General features: G+C 39.5%; 1 protein-coding gene across 3 annotated transcripts; it reads right to left on the bottom strand.

Annotated features, from left to right (window-relative positions):
• Window positions 1-7,619: 7,619 nt before the first annotated feature.
• Window positions 7,620-26,791, bottom strand: C4H9orf85 (chromosome 4 C9orf85 homolog). 3 transcript variants are annotated; one of them, XM_014259120.2, is made up of 5 exons: window positions 26,680-26,791; window positions 16,713-16,819; window positions 14,384-14,497; window positions 13,436-13,584; window positions 7,620-9,076 (listed from the first exon to the last, which is right to left on the bottom strand). In XM_014259120.2, the coding sequence occupies exons 1-5, from the start codon at window positions 26,779-26,781 to the stop codon at window positions 9,018-9,020; spliced, it is 531 nt and encodes a 176-aa protein (XP_014114595.1). In that variant the 5' UTR covers window positions 26,782-26,791; the 3' UTR covers window positions 7,620-9,017. The 3 variants fall into 3 exon arrangements, with proteins under 3 accessions (XP_014114595.1, XP_087910685.1, XP_005530416.1); XM_088054559.1 differs by lacking the exon at window positions 26,680-26,791 and adding an exon at window positions 26,349-26,648; XM_005530359.3 differs by lacking the exon at window positions 7,620-9,076 and having other exon boundaries at window positions 13,145-13,584.
• Window positions 26,792-26,938: the final 147 nt, after the last annotated feature.

Genomic DNA, 26,938 nt, shown 5'->3' on the forward strand with positions numbered 1-26,938 from the left:
TCTCAAAGGCTGATCTCAGCCCTCATAATGATCCAAGACCAGCTAATCAGGTGGAACTCTTGCTGCTCCAGTTTTCTCAGACAGAGCTCCATGAAGTGATCTATCTCAGTGCACTTCCTGCAAGCAGAGCACCTCACTAGCAGAAATACCTTTATGGTAAGAATGATCTATGGACATACTCATTTTAAGCTAACACAGGTCATCTACTGATGAGATCTACCTGTCTTTATGAGTTTATAGTGAGATGGAAGATGTGGAGATCAGGCCATGATATTTCATGGCGGGACCATGCACAGTCCAGGTTGTTGTACATGCTGTAAATATCAGTCCTACAGAAGAACAATTCTTGGGGGATTATTTCTCAGTGTTAGGGTGACAGCTGATGGTGTTAGGGTGTTGGGGTGAAGACAGCTCATGGTGCAGCCCCAGACAAAATGAGATTCTGCCCCTCACTGAGCAGGGGCTGCTCAGGGTGGCTGGTGGTGCTGGCAGTGTTACAGCTTGATAGGGCTGGGGGAAAGGGGCTCCTTGCACCACCATTCTGTCTCCTCTGGGCACTGACTCCCTCCTGGCCTTTCCAAGCTGTGGTGATCCTGGAGACACTTCTCAGGTTGGGTACAGCCTTGCTGAGCTCTGGCTGATCCTGTGCCAGCTGGGTGAGCTGCACAGGCAACAACACTAAGCTTCACGTGTCAAGGAGTCAGCACAGACCAGGCTCCCCAGGCACAGGGGTGTTTTTGAAAGTCTTATCGTACATATGGAGAATGTCCTTTGGACTTCTTTGGTCAGCTTTTTTTCCCCAGTTTGTCATCAGAGCTGCCCTGTAGACAGGAGATTAGAGATAACCTGCTGTGTGATACAACAGCAGCAGTTTGGAGTTAGGCTGAACTGCAAGCTTTTCTATTGGCATCACTTTATGAAGCAATGAAGTTATTTTGGCAAGGTAATTCTTTTTGGGGGTTAAGAAGGGAATAAAGCTGTGAAAGGTGACAATCTCAGAATCTGTGCAGAAGTTAAGCTTTTCCAGTCACCATGGTAACTTGCTTCTAAGCCAGAAACAGGGAGGGAATGTATAATTTATATCTTCAAACTGGCCTGCCTTGTTGAAACTATATTGTGTGTTGAGTTGGACCCACTTCAGTAAAACTGTTCAAAGAAACAGGCCTGCATTTGATGTGAAATACCATAGACATTAATCAGAGTAATTAATTTCTGCACTCTGCAATTGTAAAAAATAAACTGACCAAGTCAGAGTCAAAGTGAGTTTGTTGGGGGTTTTTTAAGGTGGCACAAAAGATGGATTTGATATTTTTTCAGAAGGTGAATTAAGACTCCAGTTGTTTGCTAGTACAAGGCCATAAGGACTACTTACCTCTTAAAGCAAGTGTTTTGTGGTGCAAGGAATATTTTCTAGGCCTTCTGCATTGATCTGTTTGACCTTGTAACTGTTTTTGCATCAGGGAAAGAAATTGCTAATAATGAAGGCAGTGTCTGAAAAATATGATTAGGAAAATGTTATTGAAAACAGTAGGAAAGAACATGATTTCTCTCTTCTTGTCCATTGTCACTGTCCACTGTCTCATCCACTCACCCCTAATTAGGAAGAAAAAGAGCTGGTAGTTCTGGGAGAGGAAGGTGTCCCAGCCCACATTAGAGGGGTTGTAACTAGATGTTTTTTAAGGTCCCTTCCAACCCAAATCATTCTATCTGTGTAACTTTATGTATACCAGTAAGCGTTTCAGAAAGAGATTTTCCAGTGTAACATACAACTCCTAAAATGTTATATTAGACCTCTTTACAAAACATGTCTTGTTCCATATCTACCCACTTTACTTTGTTCCATATATAATTTACTTTACATGATGGCCTGTACCTTTTACTGCAGACTCTCTTGCAATTCAGGAAACACTGTGGGTCAAATTCAAATATTCTTCAGAAAAAAACCTGCTTTCAACTTTTAACAGAGATCTAGTCACTACCTTATCCATTTCAGAAAGCACTGGGGATATGCCTACTTAGATTAGGTGCCAAGAACGCTTAGATTTTTTTCTGCTATAACGAATATTAATTTTACCTCATTTAATTCAATATTGGTACTATTACTGAGAACAGTATTGTGAAAGTTGTGTCTTTCAAGTGTGTTTTCATTTCATGCTCTTGATTTGGTCTTTAATTATAAATGCTCACATTGTAATTCATGATTAAACTATGGTGAAGTCATCAGTTGTGATTGTGACCAGACATTTGATTTTGACACTTCTATGATTTACATTATTTAAAGGAAGAGTTCTTGACACCTGAACACTGCTGGTGCAGCTAATCCAGTCACCACATTTACTGCAGCCAAGGCAAGTGATTCGTGAGCTAAATTGTGAACAAAAATTAACTTTTTGACTGTTGTATCTGCCCTAAAAAGTAAAACAATAAAACAAAACATCATTTGTTTTAAGCAAATCTTAGACTTTACCTATAATGGTTCAATTGCAAATATCTTTCAGCAGAGAAGAGCACTGATGCCCACCCACAATGTGATGTTTTAAATTTAGAAACACTCTTCTTCTGTTACCATAGAAATCATTTAAGTTTCCAACAAAAAAATTATGGGGGAATTTAGGGAAGATTTAACAGATGCTGTTAAATTTCATCTATTTTGTTTTCAATGCACAAAATACCCTCAGAGTCAAAAAACAGTCAAGTTAGCAGAGGAAGGATGTTTTTGAAATCTTTAGCTCTGCCTGAGAAAAGTCTAGAAAAACAGAATTGCTGGTAGCTGTCTTATCCAACTCCTCTGTGTCCACCTGTCTTACACCATTGGAAGATGAATCATTCAGCTCCCAAGATTTGGGTTAGAGAATTCACTTTTGGGATGAACAGGGTAGAATTGGCCTGAAAAGAGTTTTACCCCCAAATCTACCTTATTTGATACCTTAAGACCTCTTTAAGTACAATGGCCTTTCCAGCAAGAAAAATTCACATCAGAAATATACACGGCTATAATAGCTTTTCAAAACAGCCTCTGTGTGACTAATTTGGATAAATAAGCATTTGTGGATATGCTTGTGATTCATCTCATTATAGTGAGATTCCATGTGAACCACAAGGTCTTCTCAGCAGGAGCAAGTTTTGATCTGAGTGCCTACAATGCAGAAGGCTTTGTATTCAAAATCACCTTTAGCACAGTAGAAATTTGAAAATGTCAGGTCCAGGCACCATTTTATCTAGTGCTAAGATTCCCACTGATTTTTGTACAGTCTGGATTTGATGCAGTACTTACATAGGACCAGGCTCTTTTCTGTTTCTCACCCCACCCAGCCAGAGAGGAGGCTGGGGAAAGGACACCACCAGGACAGCTGACCCCAGCTGACCCAAGAGATATTCCAGACCACATCAGTATGTGAAGTGGAGGCAGAAAGAGGAAGTGAGGGACATTTGGAGTGATGGAATTTGTCTTTCCAAGTCACCATCACCTGTAATAGGGCCCTGGTCTGCTGGAGAGGGATGAACACCTGCCTGCCCATGGGAAGCAGTAAACTAATTCCTTGTTTTTCTTTCCTTGTGTATGTGGCTTTTGCTTTACCTTTCTCTTTACCTTTTGCTGTACATTTTACATGGTCTTTATCTCTACCCATGCATTTATTTTTAACTCTGATTTCCTCCCTTATGCCACCAGAAAGTCAGGAAGGAAGAGGAGAAATGGGAAGAGCAGAATGAGCCAGTGGCTGTTGGGAGCTTCATTTCTGGCTGATTTGAAACCATTTAAACCCTTCTTTCTTTCAAAAGCATAAATCCAAACCACTGCACTGTACTAATAGCTAGGAAGAAAACTAACATTAATGCAGCCAAAAAAACAGGGCACCTGAGATAAATGAACAATTTCATATGCCTCAGAAAGTCCTTTAGTACTTCAGAAAGAAATCTGGTGCAGTGCTGCTCTATAAAGCTGCTCTACAGTAATAGAGATCTTTAATACTAAATAAAACAACATGCTGGCATGGATTTGAATGCTCTCATGCACATGGTTATCTGCTAGAGATCACCAGTCAAAGTCAGAAATCAATTGTGAAAGAAATAAGGAGCTCTGAAAACCTCTGAGGAGTAGTGGCTAATTAGTAGTTTTCAGGTCTCTATTCCTAAGCACTTATGATTGTACCTTGTCCCTCTCATGACCACTCTCAAACTCAACATTCTCCAGAACACACACACACACACACACACACACACATTCATTAAGTGAAAGGACTCAGAACCTCCCAAAGAGAAAGAGACAAACCACAAACTCAGATGCTGCTGCTGTTCTGAAACTTAAATTATTCTAAATAACCCAATCCTAAATATTCAGCACCTTACAGGTATTTTTTTGTTGACAGTCTTCCAATTACTGACTAACGAAGAAGGCATTCTTTTTAAAATACTTGTTCAAATCTGTCTTTCAAGGAAAGAACTGATTATCATGCATAATACCCCTTAGTGAACACAGCGATTTACTTTTAATGGGAGGCAAACATTTAATTAGATTGGTATATATGGATCCTCAGGTGTATAGTTGATACAGTTTCTTACAAACTTGTTCAGTGTGTGTCAACAAAGGTCTGCACTGAAAGTTTTACAATAATTTATATTTTTGGCACTCAGAGCTGAGTTTGCAGTGACATGGAAACAATTCAGAAAGCACAATCAGTATGTGAATGCATTGGGTCTGGTTGACATGGAGCTGACCTTCTTCACAGCAGCCCACAAGTATTACTCATGACAAAGCCCTGCTTTTCTGGAAGCAGCTAAACAGCTCCTGGAAGTCGCAAGTGAATTCCTCTTTTTGATTTGCACTGCCCCAACATCTGTTTTTTACTTAATATTTTACTTTAAGGCTTAGGTTTAGATTTATGGTTGGGTCACAATTTGCTGTCTCTATTAAGCTGTAATTATCTCACAAGTCTCCTTGCCTTTCTTCTTCCTCTTCCCATACTGCAGAGCAAGCAGCTAGCAAGCAGCTGTGTGAGCATTTGGTTCTTAGTTATAGCTGGTCCACCATGGTAAATGAGCAGGTGACTTTTGAGAAGGAATTCATTAGAGGAAGGCAGACTTTTCTTTTTTACCTACACCTTTTTTTTTTCTTTTTTTTTTTTTTTCCCTTTTTTGCTCACTAAAGAGAAAACTAAAAATTGTGTTGGTCATGACACACATCTCCATGTCCTCTCAACTAGCAGCAGGGGTGCAGGTGTGCTCCTGGGAAGCTGCTGTGGAAAATGAGAGCTCTCAGTTAAATGTCATTTGCTGGCAGTACTTTTTCATTTTCGGGCTTCTTTCTCTCTCAGCAACCCTACACCAGATTCTCCAAGATTTCTGGGGAAATTAATGAGTTGACCTTATTCTAACTAAATGTAATAATTTGATTTGTATAACTTATTGTTTGTGCAGTGTTCAGTTGGTTGGTTTGGGTTTTATTTTATTTGTGTGCACATGTTCTAATTAATAAAATATTCACATTACAAGAGGTCAACATACAGTATGAGGTCAGTAGCTCTGACTTTTGGAGACTCAGCACTTACCTACTTGTGTTACTGAAGCTGCAGGTGGGTTAGCCATGTTGGCAAGTACAGCCTTTTAAGCTTTTCCTAAAAACGGACTTCACATAAAAAAGCAGGATTTCCAGCTCAGGTATCTGTCCTTGATTCCAACCTCCTTCCCTCAGGAGCTCGCTAGAAGTGTAGATGGTCTGGGTGGCAGCTCAGTGCACAGATCAAGGGGAGCCTCATCCCTGTGAAATAAAAGCTGGGCAGACAGCTCTGGGGGCTGAAAGCAAAGCCCTTTCGAGATACCCAGCCTGGTGTATCACCGAGCAGTGTGAAGCTAACTTGCAAGCGAACTTTTTCACTTTGTTAGAGTGACACCTGGTGTTGCAAGGTAGCTTTTTCGAGAGAGAAACGTGAGGACGTCGGTACAAGCAGCAATAGAAAGGCCTGTACTTTGGCTCTGACAAACAAATGTTCCAGTTTGCAAACACAGGGGGTTTGCAAACACAGTACTGCTTTCTTCGTTCTACACTTAGTAAGTGAGAAAAAAAAAAAAAGTTCTGTGACTACGTGCATCTCTAGATGATTTATGATTGCATTATACTCTGGAGCAAAAACTATCACATAGATTTGGGGGCCTTCTCTACAATGAAACAGCAAAGCAGTCCTCTAAATGTAAATGAAAAAATTCAAACCTAATTCTTCATTAAAGTGTGTCAAACATGAAGACCATAGGGCTATCTTGATGTCAAATCAATCAGGGAAGATATATTTAACTACCAGTATAGTATACTCAAGATCAGTAAATCAAGCTCCCTTGTAACATCATTTACCTTTAAGAAGGAGCACAGCATTCTGTCCTAGTTTCAGCTGGGGTAGAATTAATTTTCTTTACAGTGGCTGTCATGGGGCTGATTTGGGTTTGTACTGAACATAGGGTTGATAACACAGAGATGATTGTCATTTCTGAGCAGAGGTTACACAGAGTCAAGGCCCCTTCTGCTCTTCATTCTGCCACAGTGGTAAGGTAGGGGTGCATGGAAGACTGGGAGGAAACATAGCCAGAACAGGTGGCACAAACTGACATCCCCAAAAGGGATGTTCCAGACCATCATCCTCAGTACATAAAGTAGGAGGAAGAAGGAGAAAGGCAGGATATTTGGATTGATGGTGTTTGTCTTCCTAAATCATCATCATAGGTGATGGGACCCTGCTCTCCTGGAGATGGCTGAACACTGGCCTGCCTGTGGGGAGCAGTCAAGTCATTCCTCACTTGGCTTTGCCTGTGTGTGTGAGTTTTGCTTTCCCTATCAAGCTGTCTTTATCTCACCCCACGAGTTTCCTAGCCTTTTGCCTTCTGTTTCTCTCCCCAGTCCTGTGGGTGGGGCAGTGAGTAAGCAGCTGCCTGGGGCTTGACTGCTGGCTCAGGTTGAGCCACAACACATTCCCCTGATGCAGACAAACAAAACACAGAGCTACGGCTATTAAGCAGTAGCTCTGTGCAGAACAACACTCAACGGGATAGCTAATGTTAAAATGCTTTAATATAAAGAAAACCAAAACACTTCCTGAACCCCCTGAAAAATCCCAAACAAAATCTCACTAAAAGGTTTATCAAATTACAAAGGTAAAGCAGTGATAATTGTGTTTTGTCACTGTGAAGGTCTAGCTTCAGTTCTACGAGTGGGTTTCTTAATCTGAATCACTCTTTTTTAGGAAGGAACAAGTACCAAATGGTAATTACCGTCCTTTGTAATGTCTCCTTTAAATTGCTTTCATTTCTACAAAAATTAAGCTATTTCAAACAGCAACAAGGTATTTAATTCCTTGGAACCTGCTGAAAACCACATTTGACATGCTGGGAGGCAAGAAACACCAACATGTTTTCAGGCTAATTATGATAAAGCTCTAGGTTTATTATACGGAATAATTTCCATGCACATTACAGTGGCAGCTGAAGACTACAGAGATGAAGAGAGGCAGGTGCAGGCTGTGTGAACTTCTGTACTTTCACACTTACAAAAAGTTGTTTTCTGCCACACCCTCTTCCCCTTCTTCCCACCTTCCCCCCACCCTCTGCCCCTAAATGGCATTTTGGACAAACTTGGCTGCACAGCCCTGCTTGACACCATCAGATATTTGACAGAGGCCCTTTTCTCCATTTAAAGACTAAACCATATGTATTACCATTCCTCTAGAACCACACACTGTTCTCATTAATGGCACACATTAGTGGCAAGGGAAAAGAATGCACAACAGGATTCATTCTGAGTGTCCTGGGTAAGTGCTACAGCAGGGGAGGGGGGGATGTTATTGTTTTGATTGCTTGTTTTTGGGTTTGTTTGGTTTTGTTTGGATTTTTTGTTTTGGTTTTGGTTTTGTTTGTTTGTTGTTTGTTTTGGGTTTCATTTTGTTTCATTTCAGGTATTGTTTTTTGGTTTTTTGGGTTTGTTTTTTTGGGGGGAGTGTGTATGATGTGATTTTTTTGAAGTAACATAGACAGCCTCTACCTGTACTTGGTCCTGTAGACCTTAGGTGCAATCATGAGGATGAGAAAGAAGCAACTAGTTAGATGTGGTGACCCAAAATGCAATTCTTTCTTGAAAGGAGAAGTCATAGTTTCAGAACTACTAATACCCAAATGCAACTCATATAGTTACAGAGTAACTATAGCAGTTAATAGTACAAAAACTGGAAATTGAGGAAAACTTCCTGCTGAAACACAGTAAAAAATCATAGCTCAGAGGTTCTGGTCACTGCACAGTTTTGTGATGGCTTAAACCTTAAGGTAACAATTTCCTAAAATGGGTAGATTATGGCAGTAGCTTTTTAGTCTTTCTAGACATTCTCTAGACAAATTTCTTGTAATCTTTTTAAAGCATAAGTTTTATAACATAAAGATTGTATTATGACTTTTCTCTAATTAATGCAGGTACAAGCTTGTTCCATTCTGGAAGGTTCCATCACTAACTCATTGTCAGAAAGACTAAGCTGCAACTTAAAGAGTTATTTTCTTTGGAGAATGAGATATTAGCTATTTTCAGAGAGATTTAAAAAATCTTTGTCATGTAGGCAATAGTAAATCTGCTGTTGCTTAAAAGAATAGAAGTTGTCTGGTTTCATGGGGCTTGTTTTTCCTTGGATACAGAAGGCTTGGGATTATTCCACCTTTCTCCAGTACTATAAAAATACATTGTAGGGCCTTTTCATCTTTTCTCACAAGACCCACGGCTTTATTTCATTTCACACACATCTCACAAGCATTACCACTTTGTGTTGGGTTTTCATGGCAGGGTTTTAGTAGTGGGGGTGTTATGGGGTTGTTGTTTCTGAGAAGCTGATCTACCAGCTTCCCCTGTGTCTGATGAAGCCCGTGCAGTCCAACCTCAAGGAGGACCCACAAAGCAGAGCAGTTTGTTTTACGGTTCTGGCATTGATTCTGTTCCTTCTACTGGGAATAACCTGGAGTAGTATCTTGTTGCTGACAGTCAGAGGCTGTATCAGCTCTCACGATGGCAAGGAACATCCACAGAGCTGTGGCTGTTGGAAGATGATATAAAATAACCCTAAAAGGAACAAAATAATCAAGAAGATTAAAAAAAATGGGGAAAAAAATTCAAACTGTTACACATGTAGCTTTGCCACTACATATTATTCAATAAATGCTACAAGTTTACATGCTGATACATTTTATAATAATTAAACTTTGGATACTTTTCATATTTAGTTTTGATACGTGTCATATTTGCTCACATAAATTAAGGAAACTCCCAGTCGAGTGCAAGAATTAGAGATAATACAATCTTGAGGCCCAGAAATGCAAGACGTGCTAAAAAGAGAGATTTCAAGTGAGTGCTGCCATTGTGTAACAGGCATAAACCCTTTTTTTTGCTTTGTTTTTGTATAAAACACGGTCTTCTCTGTTGCAGTTTGAAAACAAATTATTAAACTAAGTATTTGGTGCTGTTTCCAAAGCACTTACAAGAACACATCTGATCCCTTCAATCTGGGTTTCTGAAGTTATGTCAGAGGCAAATGCAAGGAGAGATCCAGGTAAAACCTTAATGCTTTTGTCTCCTGTTTTTATGTCCTCAATTCAAGTTTATCATTGATGACTGAATTAGGAGTATTGCCCCTATTATTACAAATTGGTGTTTTCTCATTGACTTCAGAAAAAAAAAATAAAAATCATGTTTATGTGATTTCATCTTGACTATTTTAGGGGCTCCAACAGAAAAGTCCGCTACCTGAAATAAGCCAAATATTTTATTTCTAGTCTGTTACAGGTAATTTGTCTGTGAATGTGTCACCAAGCCATAGAAAGAGCTCACTTCAGCCGTTTCAAAGTTCAGGAATCCTACTTTACAAACTCACTGTATGTGATGAGCAGAGTTCATACCTTCTTTTTTCACGAGGAGTTTTAAATTTTATTAGCTTTCAGATGCAAGGTAGGCAGGAGAATTAAGTGAAAGGCTGGCAGTTTTCGTGAGCAGCTCCCTAAAGAGCTGATAATGAAAAGCATCTCTCCGTGTCACTTACAAAGCTTTCCTCATTAACCCTCTAACTCAGACTGACGCTTCCAATAAACACTTAATTTTGCATTTTCTACCGGCATACATTTACTTACGAGAACTCCTAAACAAAGAAAACATACATAATTATAGGGCTAGAGGTTTACAAGGTGGCTCACATTCGATGACCTGCTACATTTTCTTCTATTTTCTTTGCTAATGCTATGATTTACATCTCAACATCCAAGTACATGCCCATTATAGGGAGAAAGCAAGCTGTATTTTTCTTAATTAACCGGTAGTCCTTTAAACCTTTAGAGGCTGGTATTATTAGAGTATTATAGAGGAATACAGATTAATCAGTAGCCAAGACAAGAAGAGCTCAACCCATGCAAAACTGGAAGTAAATCATGGGGCAAATGTTTTTTGCATTACCTGATCCTTCAAAACATTTGATGATAGGATGTCTCAGAGATGCCTGTGAACTTTGAGAGATCATTAAGGAATTGTGCTAGGATGTAACACTGTGTCCATATCAGACTCTTCTCATAATGCAATGAATCCAGGTTGTCTTAAGGAATTCTACTATGTGGCAATTTGATTTCCAGAAACGTGTACGAGTCAACCATGTTGAGTTCTGGCAGCACCAGCCCATGATGAGCATTTCCCTTTGTGGATTAAGAATCATCTGGCATGCTACCTCACACATACCGGCAGTCCACTATCTAACTAATTACTTCAGTGTTGAGTCATGACAAATGACACTCCTAAGGGCAATCTGGTAACAGGAACTCAACTGTCAGCAACATCACTGCATCACTAGTGATGCACCAAGTATTCTTCAGATGACTAATTAATATCTACCATTTTCTTCTTCAGTAATGTATTTGGTGAGGCACTGCAAGGTCTGGACAAACCCTCAACCATTCATACTGTTTAAACTGCAGCTCAGTACCCCACAGGCACTGTGGTATTTTTATTTCCTCTAATATTTAGACATCAATTCATTACAATTTGTGAAGGAAGAGGTAGAATGGTTTCAAAATCTCAATTAAAAATCTCTGAAAATTATTCCATTTATATGACTACCCTGAAGATCTAAAAAAACTTTGCTGACTTTTGATCTCCTTTCTTTTTAAAAAATATTCTCATTTTTTTATTTTACTGAAGATCAGCATTTAAAGAGGTCCCACTCCTGCATTATCCTCTGTTCAGTAAGTTCCCCAAAAAGATACAAGAAAACCAAACCCTGGCTATTCAGAACTCTTACGAGTTATAATAGCTTAATGCAGTTCCAAATATATCCTAATTTTCAATTGAAATTAAACAAGAAAATTACAATTGTTCCTTTTACTCATGTTAGAAGTGTCTTCAGTAAAATGCAAACTCCTTTTCCCTTGTGACGCTGCCATTTTGTAAGCTGACTCACAACCACCATGTTAAACGGTGTTTAACATGGAACAGAAATGACTTCCAGCAGTATATCCTTTAACCACAGTTACAAATAAAAACAGAAGGCTTGCCAGAACCAAAACCAGATAGTTCTTCAGAAGAAGATATAGCCTATCTTCAGATAGGCTGGACTAACACCAGCCAGCCACCTCTGTAATTGTGCTCACGCACAGCGAAGTGTCATCAGCTCTAGTACCAGCTCCAAACAGAGCAGCAGGAGTGTGGCACGAAGACCAGAGGACTTTCCCTCTGTACAAACATTTTTGCACTGTGTTGCAACACATCGTTTATCTCTGTTGCTCTGCTCACTCCTGGTACTGACAGGTTGTGTCATCACTATGAGAATTCTTCCCCTTATTTTTTCATTGTACAGCTCCTGCCAGCTCCCTCTTATTTTCCTACCATTCCAGGATTTCCTTTCACCTTCTGACAAAGGACAAGGCTGTTATAAATTTTTCCAAGTGGAAGAACACTTCCCATATATATGTAATTTTTAAAAGCCGAGTTCATTTTTGGTGACAGTCATGCTTTCCCCTTCAGAGAGACCCTTTCTGAAGCTAAATCCAGATTACTTATTAACTGCCTTCTACCCAGCCTCCTACCTGGTCATCTGCAGCATGTGTGTGCATGGGATATTCCTTGTTTACTCTGCCCTTGTTGACGTCAGCTGGCAGGACAACAGATGTGACACTAAGTCAGATGTCACTGCTGTCCTGTTGGGAGGACTTATCTGTCAGTGAAACATGACCTTCAGATTCAACACTTCTGAACACACCTGACAACCTCTTTTTCTGCCACTGAACCCCTCTAGGTGTTTTCCAGCTTCACAGGACAGACATGGGGTGCCTATCTGCACTTAAAGGATTAAGTTTCAGTATTTCTTTAATTCCAGTCCAGGGATGGGTAACAATCTCAGAGCTGAATTTCCTCACAGAGCACTTGAAAAACATAGTTTGAGAAACAAGTTTTTCCATGCTCACTACTGCAAATGAGGCAAAGTACCAAAGCATACGTGGCATAGCATACTGTCACAGGTTAATGTCTATATATACTGTCAGTTAGGTATAAAGAGCAAGAAGACAATATAGAAGGAATCAAACCATCCTGAACCCAGTAAAGACAGTTACTGCAACTTCAGTTAAGTTGTTTGTACAGCTTAATCAACAATGGAATAGAAACTGGGAAGGGAGTAATATAAACTCTATAAGCCATACTCCACTATGCAAGTCTTTTTATATCAGAGGAAACTACATCAGATCCAGGTGGATCTTGGAATTCTGAAAATGAAAAGAAAGCATGAGACCAGTTATGAGAAATTCTAAAGTCTGCAGGTTTTTTCTTTACAAAACATTGGTAGCAACAAGGTCACAAATCTGGAATGCATACTTATACATGGTAAATAAGCGTTAATTGTTCATGAACTGTATTGGTGATGGCATTTATGCACTCATTTCTTTTTCACAGAAAAAAAAAATGAAAACAACGAAACATCCCAGGCATAAGGGAAAGACCCCATTTGGAAACTCATTGACAGAATGTTGCAAGTTCTTCCTTCAGAAAACCATTACAGCTGCTTTAGCTCTTCCTACCTGTGTTTATTCTGGAATTCCATGTAGATTTCCAGGTAGCAATAGTATTTCCAATGGTCATATAATACTGAACTTCAAGCAATTACACAAAGAGGCTTTATTCCATAAAAACAGGAAGTTGTTACATGTATGAAATAAATAACTATGCTTACAAATTTCTGAATATTTTCAAAGAAATTCTGTTCCTAATACACAGAAATGTGTATTAATACAAATCCCCACATGCATCATCATCATACACAGTGCCAACATTTTCATACAAGGACCTTAGATGTCAAATCAGGGCTTGGAGCAGTTTAAGGCAGGCATTGGTTGCATATAATCTCTTGTATAAACACAACCTCTTAGATCTCTGTCGTTTCAAAATTCATACTTTTTAATTGTTCTTCAAGCACATCAGAATCTTCATCACTGTCTGCACTACTGAAATTTGTATCGAAATCCAGCTCATCCTTCAATTTACTGGTCTCCTGGCCATTTTTAGAAGTCTCACTCTCAGTTCTGTCTTGTCCTTTATCAATCCTGTAGAAAACAAAAGGGATGTTATCACCACCCACTTCTGGAATTAAAACAGAAATGGGACAGGGGATAGAATATCCTCCTGGCATTCCATCCCAATGTAGAATGGAAGATGGCAGGAGGTGGGAAGAAGGAAGAGAGGGGCAATAAAAGTCCGTAAAGTTACTTCACACTAAATAGGAAGGACACAAAACACAATAAAGTATGCATTAAAAACTACTGAGTACAGAAGAGACTGTAAAGAAAGAAAAATAAAATTTGAACAGCTTGACCAAGTAAGCAACTGCTGGACTGTTGTCACAAACTAGTGAATTAATGTTTTGTGTATCATGCTCAATAAAGAGAGAATGCCAGTAAAAAAAAGTCAAAAAGCCAGCTAAATATACTGTGGTAACTGTGCTCAATAGCAGTCCTTGTTTAGTCCTTCCGTTCACTAGTAACTGAATTATCAAGTGGCAGACAAAATGCAAACAGCTAAGTGGCTTGTGTATATTTTACGATGCTCTACACCAAGACCTGTTTTGAAGTGTTTTTTTCTTAAGAAGATACACAATTTACCCGTTGGTGTTAAAAAGTCTTATCCAAGTGGGATGTTTTTTGGCTCAGCCCCACTAACATCAATAAACATTTCACCCCTAGTTTCATCTGAACAAAGCAAAGCAAACAACTCCTACTGACTTACGCTGGGATTATTGAGAATGTGCATAAAGTACAACAACTTCTTGGCAGTTTCCAAACAAGGCTTATTACAAGGGGAATTATCAGTACAGGACTGAAATGATGTCCCCTATGAGCTACTTACGGAATTACTATTTCTTCTTGTTTCCCACACTTAGCACAAATTTCTAGTTTACCAGCACATGGTCGACAAATGATATGATAAGGATCTTTTACAGTCTTCTGGAGGCACTTCACACTGTGAAAAGAAAGAAAACATGAGTAAAAAAATATCGTGAACACTTACTAAACATTCTGTGTTCAAATACAATACACAAATATACAAAAGAGGAACAAATACTCCACGAAAGAGGAACAACACATTTTAGGCTGGTTTCAAATGAAACAGTATTTTATCAAGTAGCATTATCAAAATCATTGCAGTTCACCCTTCCCCCATACTTTTCTCAGGAAGAATCACTAAAACAAGTACCAAAAAAGAAACATTAAATTAAGAGTTTTATATTTAAGTTGACAAAAGAAACATTTCCATTCATTTTGCTAGGTAGTTTTTATTTTAAAAGTTGCATAACCTCTGGTTTAATGATAAAAGCAGCATATGGCATAAAAAAGTACATGAACTTCACAAATAAAAAGCTTTCAGTTCAAACACTGTAATGACTCCCTCTTGAACTTCTCAGAGTATAAACTAGTCGGTGCTAGACTTTGTTTTCTGTGAACACAAGTCTGCATGGAACAGGCTTCTCAACAAATAAATTCTCAATCTAATAAGGCAGAGGGCATGGGCTAGTCTTTTTCAAAATAAGATAAAATTCTGTAAACTTAGCAGTTTCCAAAATTCTGTGGATTAACATTCAGCTGACATTTCTAAAGCTTTGTATATCTGGAGAACATAACCCAGAACAATATACCCCATGTAATGCTGCTGTCTTGAAAGTAGTTTTCTTGGTTGTCATGCCCTCAAAATTCTTCCCAAACTTTTCATACCAAACAGGGGGACTACCAATGTGAGGCAAATTTATATATTTTTTAAAAAATAGTTTACCTTCTAATAATTAAATGCTCAAATTACAAGTAAGGTATGGAAAAATTGTGGTTGTACTAACACTGAATCTTAAAGATGTTTAAAAACTAAAAATAAGTTGAGGTACAGAGAAGTTCTCCATTCCCATCTTTTGTGATATAAAGAATTATTTTTCTTTCTTTTTTTTTTCTTTTTTTTTAATTGTCACATTTTTAATGTTTATTAAGCTTTTCCTTCATCCAGAAGCTTCATCTGCTGAAAATTTTCACAATCTTGTCATCTCAGAACAGTGGCTCACCCAGCCATTGTACTGATGGCCTAGAAATCATCACCTGTAAAGCTAGAATACTCTGAAGCACAGCTTCCTCATTTAAAAATATGAGGGAGAATATCACATATTCTGTTACAAGCTGCTGCTCTACAGTGCCACTTTTTCTACTTCCAGTGCTTCCATGATTTACATGGGAACTTTGCCTGCTTTCTTCCCTTTGGGAAAAAAAAAAACAGGATGCACACAGTAATTTGAGAAAGAGTTAAAAAACTACAAAATCCAACTTTGTCTGTGGTGCACAGAATGTGTATTTTTTATTCAGCAAGCCTTCTACACAATAAGGTACTTTTTACACAAAAGGGCGAAACACATCACTAATACCAAAATGAAAGCTACTGTGACAAACCTGGATGTATTGTGCACCACAACCCAGTTGTGAGTTTCTCTGAGTTCAATTTCTCTGTTTCATTGCTGAAGCACTGGCTGTGTCTGCTAGCACAAGAGGGTAAGGACTCCTGCAACCAATCAAATAAGAAGGAAGCAGAGAGCATCTCCTTCAGAAAACTAAAATAATTTGTATGTTTGTGATACGTTGAAATATTTATCATCTTTGTTATACAGTTATACAAAACCAGATATACATATATATTCTGTATATACAATACAGAACTCTGTGCAAACAATGCCAACGTTTACTATTTAGGATCATAATTTCCTACAGAAAAGGAGCAAACATGCTAAGAGGTAATGAAACGCATGTATTGCAAACATTACCAAAGCACAGAAGTCGAGAGATGTACAGATCCCTCCAATACAGACATGAAACAAGACCTTAGAAAATTGTGTTACAACAGGGTCAGGTTTGACTTTTTGCTCAGGAGGACACACTGATGGTCTTGGAAACTTACAGGTCCACAGTTCAACCAGTTTTAACAGCAGAGGGAAGCAGTTGCTTTTCCTCTGTGTCTTCATCCCAAAAGCTTAAGATAAAAGACTTACGAATTAGAAAATTAACATTGCCTTTAAGTTGTCATTGCAGACTCCACATTTGAAAAATGTTGCATAATAGCAGCTTCTTCTTGTGAGTTTCCAAAGTCAGAATATTTTCCCAAAGCTCACAATCTACACAATCAAAAATTAAAAAGTATCTTCACTCACCATTTTTTAGGTTTTGTCAGTAGTTTGTACTTTCTGAATTTTACTCGCCACTCCAAGATACCTTTGCAATGCTGACACACTCCATCATGAAGCTTAGCATTTATTTTCTGAATAAGTAAAAAAAAAATAAATTGAAGATTGCCTGCAGTCAAGAGTAAAATCTTGCTTAGAAAGATTTATTATATAATTTATACAGTACTATAAATATGTTTGCTTGATATTAACATTAAGCCTTTCATATACATTTGTCTAGAAATTTTATTCAATAGAAAGAGTATCTTGAGGTTAAAGACTAGATGATGATAATTGACGATGATTTTAATGTTCTTAATAGTGGTACTTCTTTTTGTTATTATATTGTTGATAATTGATTACTGTAGGTATTTTATTCTTTTCATCTCTAGACATTTTACAAAATGGATTTAAGGAGAGATAAGCCCTGAAATACACAGGTTTTGTCTAAAGAACTTACAAGATTTAGCATTTAACTTACTATTGCTCAAGCTATCTCTACACTGCATAGTTTAAATAGTCTCAGGATTTCTCCTCAGAGAACAATAAAGTAGAATCCACACACTATATGCATTCAAATTATTCAGTCTCTCTTTAATCCTAGCCTTCCTTTAAGAGAAACATTTTTCTTCTCTGCACCTAAGATAAAATCTTTAAAATGGTAATTTAACCATGCTATATTTTTGAGACAATGAAAAATTTACCTTACTATCTCCTACAACATTTTGTGTTTAGCTTTCTCAGAAATATAAAATATCAATTGGCCAGCAGTATTTGCACAAGAGACATTATTCTGAGATGGGAAACAGTACCAAACCACACTCTTATTTTAAATAACAAGCTATAACCTTGTATGCTCAATCTAATTTTATTTCTTCTCTATTTAAGAATGCCAGCAGTACTGTTGTCTACCACATGGGTGTTCATATTCGTTCAGAAATTTAAAATCAGAAATTTAATGGTTTAAAAAGGCATATAATAAAAAATGTATTCTTTCAGATAGTTTAAAAATGGCTACCAAATCAACATTGCATTAATAAATCCACATCTACTTCTTAGCATACCTAGAAGGACTGATTCTGAATTAATTTGGATTAAAATTTATGTTATTCTTTCACAAGTGAACAGGACAAAAAAGTTATTCTACGAATACAGCATCTTCTGAAGTAATTTCCTGCTTTTGTGACCCCCCAAGAGCTTCTTACTATTCCACAAAGCTCGACTTCAATACACAAGACCAAAAACCCAAGCTTTAAAAGGACAACATCTTATTCTATTCCAAAAAATGTGTATGGCAGAGGAGATGCTACTTTCAAGTGAAACTATACTCTGGGACTAGTGTTCCATTGTCTCCTTTTTTATTAAACTTCCACATCCAGTATGAGGTTTTCTGTGGTGTGGTTAACTGAATGTGTGGTGCTTTCTGGCTGTTTCAGTTAAAAGAAAATTATTTTCTAAATTATCAAATACAGACTTGGCATATTAAGAAGCCAACCAAGCAATGTTTTGCAAACTGCTTGAATACTGAATACAGAAAGCTGTGGTTCTGACGCATCATGAATATATTTTCAAAAATATACAAACAATTGCTTAATGTGCAAAACTTCTCAGAGAAGAAAATCACCAGTAAGCTCCCATCAGATGTCTCTTAAAGGCAGTTCAGTACCCCACAATTCAGTATCTTGCAATTCAAATTGCTCTGAGCAGTACCTGTGTTCAGTCTTTCAAAATTCACGCAGTTCAAAGACAAGCCTTGTTTTCATCACTTGACCAGCACCAAGTAAGGCTCCAAGCACTTTAGCCCACATGAGCTTCCAACAACAACCTGCCTGAACTTCCCAGTGCTCCCCCTCGCTCCCCTTACTCGCACTGATTGGTAATGCAGGAGGGCAGTAAGATACAAACAGTGTAATTTATTTTTCCAGGTAGAGATACATTCATTGTTAACAGCTAGTTCTAGTGTTGCTAAGGCAGAAGCCAGAGAATGTAAAAAGGACTGCAGTAGCTTAAGCTGAAGGCGGATGGTTGTCTTTCCAAAGAAGTAGTTTGCTTCCTGGATGAAAAGGACAGTGTTTCCCTTAACACATCCTGACATCAGGCTGGAGCTGGGGTCAGGAGCCGTGCCACAGAGCGATGCAGAGGCAGGCTCAGCAAAGCCTAAGGCACCTGGGACACAAGAGCCTGTGCTCAGGACTGCACGCCCTGAAGAATGAAACAGAAACTACTTCAGAAACTTCTCATCTGAAGCAAATCCAAAGTTCATCAAACAGGCAGCCTATTACAAATTCTGCTAAATGTTTGCTATGGAACAAGGAAATATGCATCGTTATTATTTATGGAGCTTTATAAAGCTCTTCCCCACCCCAATACTCTTTTATCATCTGGCTCCTAAGAATACCACAATCACATAGTGATGCATTTCATTTTTATTTTTCTTTTTCCAATCAAACTGAAACACTGACCACCCCAAAAGCTGAAGATGCCAGAGAGGAAGGGGCAGTACAGCAGGGCACAGGAAATCCAGGAGCTTTCTAGCATGCACTGATGACAGCTGCCTTCTCTGAGTGATAGAAGAGCCAACAAGGAGAGGTGCCGTGCTGGATTTTGTTCTTACCAACAAGGAGGGGCTGGTGAATGTGAAGCTCAAGGGCAGCCTGGGCTGCAGTGATCATGAAGTGGTGGATTTTCAGGTCCTTGGGGCAGTGAGGAGTACGGGAAGAAGATCACTACCCTGGACTACAAAGACAGCAGACTTTGTCATCTTCAAGGAACTCCTTAGAAGAGTGCCATGGGATAGAACTGTGGAGGGAAGAGTGGCCTAAAAGAGCTGGACGATATTGAAGAGTAGTCTCCTTCAGGTTCAAGTGCAATGCATCCCTACAAAGAGAAAGAAAATTGAGAGGCCTGCATGGATGGACAAGGAGCTCCTGGAGAAACTTAAACAGGTAGCTTTCAGAGGGTATAAGCAGGGAAAAGCAGTCTGGGAGGAATACAGGGAAATTGTCCAAAAAGTCCAAAGGGAAATGGTTTCCAAAGGGAAAGCCAAAGTACAGGCAGAAATAAATCTGGCAAAAGACATCAAGGATAAGGAAGAAGAGGTTCATTAGGTATGGCAGCCATCAAAGACAGACTCGGGAAAATATGTATCCTTTCGAAGGGAGATACAGGATACAGAAGACCTGTTTACCCAGGACATGGAGAAGGCATTTAGACAGTGGGATTGAGCGTACCCTCAGAAAGGCTGCCAATGACACCAATCTGTATGATGTGATCAACACACTGGAGGGAAGAGATGCTGAAAAGAGGGACCTGGACAGGTTTGAGAGGTGAAACTGTACAAATCTCATGAAGTTCAACAAGGCCAAGAGCAAGGTCCTGAACCTGGGTTGTGGCAATCCCAAGCACAAATACAAGGTTGGTGGAGAATGGACAGAGTACTCTTAGGAAAAGGACTTTGTGTTTTGGTGGATGAGAAGCTCAACCTGAGCTGACAGTGTGTGCTTGCAGCCCACAAATCTGGCCAGCAGGGCAAGGGAGGTGATTCTGCCCCTTCACATTGCTCTTGTGAGACACCACACAAACATTCAGCTCTGAGACCCCCAACACAAGAAAGACATGGACTTGTTGGGACAAGTCCAAAGAAGGGCCACTAAGTAGATCACAGGACTAGAGCACCTCTCCTATGAAGGCAGGCTGAGAGTTGGAGCTGTTCAGCCTGGAGAAGAGAGGCTCTGGGGAGACCTTAGAACACCTCTCAGTACCAAAGGGCTACAAGAGAGCTGGAGAGGGAGTTTTACAACAGGATGTAGTCACAGGCCAAGGGGGAATGGCCTCAAACTGAAATATTGTAGGTTTAAATCAGATCTTAGGAGAAAAATTCTTTACTGTCAGAGTGGTGAGACACTGGAATAGGTTCCCCAGTAAAGCTGTGGATGTCCCACCATTGGCAGTGTTCAAGACCACTTGATGAGACTGTGAGCACCCTGGTCTAGAGGAAGGTGTCTCTGCTCCTGACTGGGGGTTTGGAACTAGATGGACTTTAAGGTCCCTTTCTTTTCAAGCCTTTATATGATTCTATCATCCCATTTATGTGTGTCAGAAATCACTTTAAGCATCCTGATCCAGGCATAAAGAAGCCTGGACTTTTCAACATGTTAAGACCACAAATCTTACACAGCTACTCAAAATGAAATCACATTGCATCTGCTCAGAAGGTCACAAAGTGGAAGAAAGACAACAGCTTTGAAGTTCTAGTTTCCTCCTTCTAAGATGCACATATACATCTTCCTCCTCTTCAGCAATTTTCTGTATTTTTTACTCCATTTTGATAACTCAAGTATGGGGCATTGTAATTAATCATTGGCTCAGCACATCTAATCAAAGAGATGCTAAAACTCTACAACCCTATCAGGCAGCTGGTTTAGAAAATCAACAGAGAATGATGGATTGATGTAAAGAAAGCAGAGAGTTTAATTTGTGTTTTAGATTTATTTTGCTCAGGAAAAAAAAAAAGTCATGATATTTAAATGCTGCTATTACTAAAACAGGTTGCTAATTCACTGTGTTCTTTTACACTTAATTCAGCATCTCCTCTGACCACAAAAACCCACAAAACACCTCTCTCAAAAGCAATGCAGACTTGAAGAAGTAAAGAAAGCTGTCCCTAATGAAAGATTTGAACAGTCTGTTTTTTCAGATTTTTGAAATTGCTAAAAAAACATGTGAAAGGAGTTCTGATAATAAATCAGAGACAAACTGTTTCTCAGTTCCCAGTCAAAATGGGGAAGTAATTATTAAAATCCAATAAATCCCTCTGGTGCTTACCTTTCCTATTAATATTTACTTTCTAATATATTTTGTATATTAATTAAACTTTCACAAATTGTATTTTCTTTCTTTTGCCCATTTAATAGCTTGCTTTCCCTTAAGGGTTTTAGAAAACCCAACAACCCACACGAAACCCTGAAAAAGGCTCGTAAACTTCATTATTCTTTTCCAACTTTTCTACACAGCTTTTACAGGTAGTCAGGCCGTCACACACAAATAGGAGGTAGTGCTTGAAATTAATTTCTCGGTGTCAAATCAATTTCTTGGTGTGAAAACTACTTCAACATGTTAGATTAAGTTTCCGTTGTGGTGGTTTCTCTGTGGTTTTCTTTATGCTCACTTCCACGTTTCAGTCAATAGCTCTCTCTTTAGCGTACTTTGCTCCAAGGACAAGTGCAACTCATCCAGTGCTTACATATGTCTATATATTCTGCAGGGAAATTACAGTTAAGCAATACAAACACACCTAAGCAGTCTTAGGGTATGAGGCCACAAAATATGCCATGTACATGCTATATGCACAGTCAGTGTACGTCAGTACATTAATGAACCAACATCCTCTGCTCATGTAACCTAATATTAGATCACCTAACAACTTGCCCAAAGCAGTTCAGAATGTATTAAACTAATGCACCTACACCTACTAACTTGGCACACAAAATAATCCCTAGCTAAAACTAGCATTAAAGTGTTCACAGGTAAGATGTAATGACAGGGCTTCAAAGAAGCTTCACCATCTGTTTGTAATCTTCTAATTATGAGTGAATCTATGGGTATTTTTATTTCCTCTACTAAAAGCAGATGCCTGCTACAGAGCACACATCAGTGGTCTATTCTGTTGTAAATGAGTGTAATGCTAATGCCACCCATAAACTTCCTTACCAGAAACACAGGTGATGCTGCTTCAATCAGTAAGGAAGGACCAATGCAGCACAAGGATGAATGCAGCACATGGATGAATGCAAGATTTTCTGAACTGAACTGAGAAAAACAAAACTCCACAGGACCTCCAGTGCATGACTGTAAAGCAGTTAGAGTAGTCAGAGCAGACTGACAAATGTAAAACTGATGCCAGATTTCAGGGTTCCAATATACATTACACAGGCTGAAACTGTCCCCCACAGTTATTGCATCAGCATTACTTGAAATTCCTTTCTCTACAGATATTTTCTCATCAAGTGTATTTCAAAATTTAAGCAACCTATGGAGATAGCATTTAAGCGAGCACTGAAGGACTCTCGCCATCTCCCCCAGAAAGAATGGAAAATACACAAAGACACATAAACACACACACACCAGAAACATTTCCTGCACTCACCCACACATTCTTTCTCTCACTCTCTGCCCCACCTCCAGAGATGGGTTAGTCCTGAGCAGATGTTATATTTGCTCCTGTCCTCCCTACATTAAGGGCTACAACCCAAGACTGAATGTACTTCTGAACCCAGAGTGACAGCAGTGGCTAGAGAGTAGACTTCAGCCTACCAAGCTACTCTACATTGCAGCAAGAACATTATCTAAAAAAACTGCAATACGGTTATCTAACATTTCCAGTCAGCCACTGGTTTATCTTTATCTCCCTTCTGCGCTTCAAAATATGATTACTGACTCAGCATTTAAGCTCTGTATTCAGTTGTTCCCTTTCTATTGCTCTCCCACAGTCTCAACCAGTGTTTCCACTAAAACAAGTGATTTATCCATGCACCTAGCTGAAAAAGTAACTGACATTAACACTGTGGTAAAGCTGAGGTTCAGAGGTAATAAAGTTTAGGGAAATGTGGATTATCATCTTAGATGTACTTAATGAAAGGAGAGAAATGTAGAAACTAATCAGTCATTCGAGTGTAAATATGAATCACTTTGTGGTTTACCATCTTACTACAATGGGATTCTAAATGTTCTCATTAAATTATATTTGCTTTCATTTCTAGAACTACTGCAGCTTCCATGAAGACTTATGTAATATACTTTACATAAAATGTATATTCATATAACATAATGTATATTCCTCAGCTTGGTGCTGCAAAGAGCTATTTTGGAATATACCGTGTAATGCAAACACCCATAAACAATTCCAAGATTCAATAACTAACAAGACAGTGTCTTACCCTGTCCTGGCTACTCCTTCTTCAGGTCATCCTAAGATGCAAACTCTTCCAGCACTGTTGTAGACTGTTCCCCAAATACAGTAGGGAGGCAGTGTATTTTGTTGCAAGGATATTTCACCACAACAAGCCTATCTCAGAGCAATGCTCTAGTAATGCTGTAGTAAAGACTGATCATTAGAGAAAAGACAGATGGATCTTCTAGCATGTTCTCAAGTAATCAGATCTGTGGCCTTTAAGATTAGAAAATGGATTACATGGTCAGTGTCAGACAAAGAGCACAAAACAATTCAAAAAAACAACAAACCAACTGGATAATGACTGCCAGCAGAGAAAACTCAAAATACTATAGATCGATTTCCTCTGCAGATACTGCTTCACTGAGAGAAACAGCAACAACACTATAATTAACTACCTCAACTCCACCCACTGTACAACCTCAATCTATTGTAGTAAATATTCAACGTTGCTAATGCAGTGCACAATCGCAGCAGGATTCAAATTTTCAGCTGATAAGCATTTTGCAGCCTTTCAAGATAATATTGCATTGGACAGTGTACAACAGTAGACAGGCCAAATACGAAACCTCCCATATGTTTAACAGTGATTTACAGGAGATCCACCCTGTTTGAGAAGCTTTAAGTATTCTTTTGATCTACTGAAGTAATGAGAGGTAGAAAAGAGTAAGCCCCACTCCTGTATCAGTCTCTGTGGTAGAATTTCGGATTTCTTCCTTTTCCTCATCACACATTGAACATCCGTGACACATCTGATCATCCAGGACTATAAAAGACAGAGATGCAAAACTGACAGTATTCAGCATAGTCCATATCTAAACTATGACATTATTCACCACTTAATCTTTGTTAGTCTAACTTCTTTAAAATTTCAAAAACAGCAGAAATGGGGCTAGTCATTATTATAATGACCCCTGTGTATTCCTGTTCCAGTTCTGGCGAAGCCAGGGTTAATTTTTCCAGGCTAGGACACTAAGGTTATTCTATACCACCTCACATAATTTTCCAAGAATGGGGGGAGGCATCCCTTCCAGGTCAAATAGCATGGTGTGGTCTGGTACTGCCAGGGGTCCCACAAAGTGAAGGCTTGTGTGTGAATCATCTCTTCTACACTACTGCTGTTACTGTTTGCTTTCTTATTTCATTTGCTGTTTCCAGTAAATTTTCCTTATCTGAACCTGTGATCTTTGCCTTTTGTGCCTCCAATTCTCTTCTCTGAGGCTGTACAGGCAGAGAGGTAGGGCGGGGGGTGGGTGAGTGAGTGAGGAGTGAGTGAGTGGTGCATGGTTTAGAGTGTTTCGTTTGGAACTGGGGAATGTAATTCCTAAAACATGGCAATACCTTAGGACTTGAATTTGTACATGACAGTATGCCCTAAGAAAAAGGAATGAATCCTTTGCACTTACCTAACATTACCTAACTTTATCTAAGCCCAGAACAGGAAATGTGTTCTTCAGGATGCTACTGCCACATGCTCAGCCCTCTCCATGAGCCAGCAGGTATAGAGATAAAAAAAAATAATTTGCTTGAAATAGAAATAAAATAAAACACAAGTTGATGTCCACAGGAAATCTTGGCTATATAGTAAAAATATATATATTTATTTGAGCGCATGATATTGTGTAGCCAGAGCTATAGGACATAAATTATTCTCAAAGGGAAGAAAAACAGAAAAACAGCCATGTGGGTATTAAAGCAATTATTTCCATTACAAAACTGATACCAGAATTCAGTTTCTCTTTGAAAACTTTTTTGATAGACCAGCTCTCTACTGGTTATTTTTCAGAGGTCATTCAGTGACTCACACAACAAATAATACTGCTTAGAATCCCAGGAAAGCAGCCTGTTCAACTTGCAGAACCAGTCCTTAAAAAAAATCTCAAAACCCAACAAAAACAAACTGACAAAAAACCCAAACTTCCCTCTTTGGCATCAAGGCTTTAACTTACTAGTTTTTCCCTTCCTCCCAGCTCTTTTTGACAACCCAGTCAGGGATACTGATATGACAGTCAATAGCACCACATGAACTCTCCTAGATTATTCATCCTCTGTTTTGCTTTAGTCACCTTCTTGGTTTAGCCTGCAAGATGAAACATCCCACTTTTATGTTGTTACTATTCAGACACACCGTGTGTTCTTCAGCCCCTTCCACATATTATGTTATCAAAGCTACAAGCACAGATCTTATTTCAAGAATATATTGTAGACCCTTTCCCTTTGCCCGCTTAGAATCAAAAAGAGACAAAACAGTCTTCTGAAACAGAGTGAAGATGATAACTTTTGTAGCAAAAGTGCTGATAGACTAGCTGAAGACACCTTTCTATCTAACTAACCAGAAGAGACCCCTTTTTTTTTTTAAAGAAATTAAAGTACACATGAAAGTTATCTCAAAAGTAGACAGATAAAAGCTGGTTATTTATGTGTGATGGGAGAAAATTGTTCAAACTAAGATCTCAAAACAGCAAGATTTCTGAGTTATGACCACATAATCACCAGCCTTGAGAAGGCTTTTCAAGAAGTCATAAGGGTAATGCGCCATAGAACATTTAATTACTGCACTTACTGCACAAATGCAAGCACTTTATTTCAGTTCTCCTCTTAATAATTTTTTGGCTTAACTTAGTTCCTTTTATGTCATAAGTATGATTGAAGTTTCACACTACGCATTTGCTTACAGTGACAACTGTCTGAAAGGTCGTGCTACGACTCTCTCTCAGCAGCGCTGTGCCTGGTGCGGGTGGACCCGGGCCAGAGCTGTCCCCATCGCTCAAACCGTGCCTCGGCATCCCCTCTGCCGCCTGACCTCATTTGCCATCCCGAAGGCTTTTAGGACCTCACAAGGACCAGGGCATGGCTTCAGAGCCAGAGGGGAACCTGCCCCTGCCTTCGGCAAGAAACCTTTCCCGCCGCTCCGGCCTCAGGCGCTGCGTGGCCCGTAGAGGGGCGGCCTCTGGCGCCGGGAGAGCTGCGCGCCCCCCGGGCCGGCCCGGGCCCGCTCCCGCCTACCTTTCGCCGGGCGCTGGTGTCGTACTTGTCGTTCTTGAAGGCGCGCGCGTTCTGGTGGCGCTGGGGCCGCGTGCGCGACACGTTCCCCCGCTCCGAGCTCATCGCCGCCCGGCGCCGCCTGCCCCGGAACCGCTCCCCGGGCCCGCCCGCGCTGGGCGGCGCCGCCGCTGCTGCTCCCCCATTGGCGCTGGGGCCCGCCGGACCCGCCCCGCCCCCCCCCGCCCGCCCCGGCAGCCGCCGCGCCGGTGCAGTCTGCGGG

The sequence above is a fragment of the Pseudopodoces humilis genome, chromosome 4 (genome assembly GCF_049639895.1).
Source record: "Pseudopodoces humilis isolate 2021_Gansu_Grassland_sample_001 chromosome 4, ASM4963989v1, whole genome shotgun sequence".
NCBI lineage: Eukaryota > Metazoa > Chordata > Aves > Passeriformes > Paridae > Pseudopodoces > Pseudopodoces humilis.

Excerpts from the sequence above, each read along its gene's own strand:
- C4H9orf85 (XM_088054559.1), bottom strand. The coding sequence starts at position 26,459 with ATGCCGAGGCACGGTTTGAGCGATGGGGACAGCTCTGGCCCGGGTCCA. Across the intron at positions 14,498-16,712 it reads CTGACAAAACCTAAAAAATG|TGTGAAGTGCCTCCAGAAGA; the intron begins GTGAGTGAAGAT and ends TTCTTTTCACAG. Across the intron at positions 9,077-13,435 it reads GCTTGAAGAACAATTAAAAA|GGTTATTTTATATCATCTTC; the intron begins GTATGAATTTTG and ends TGTTCCTTTTAG.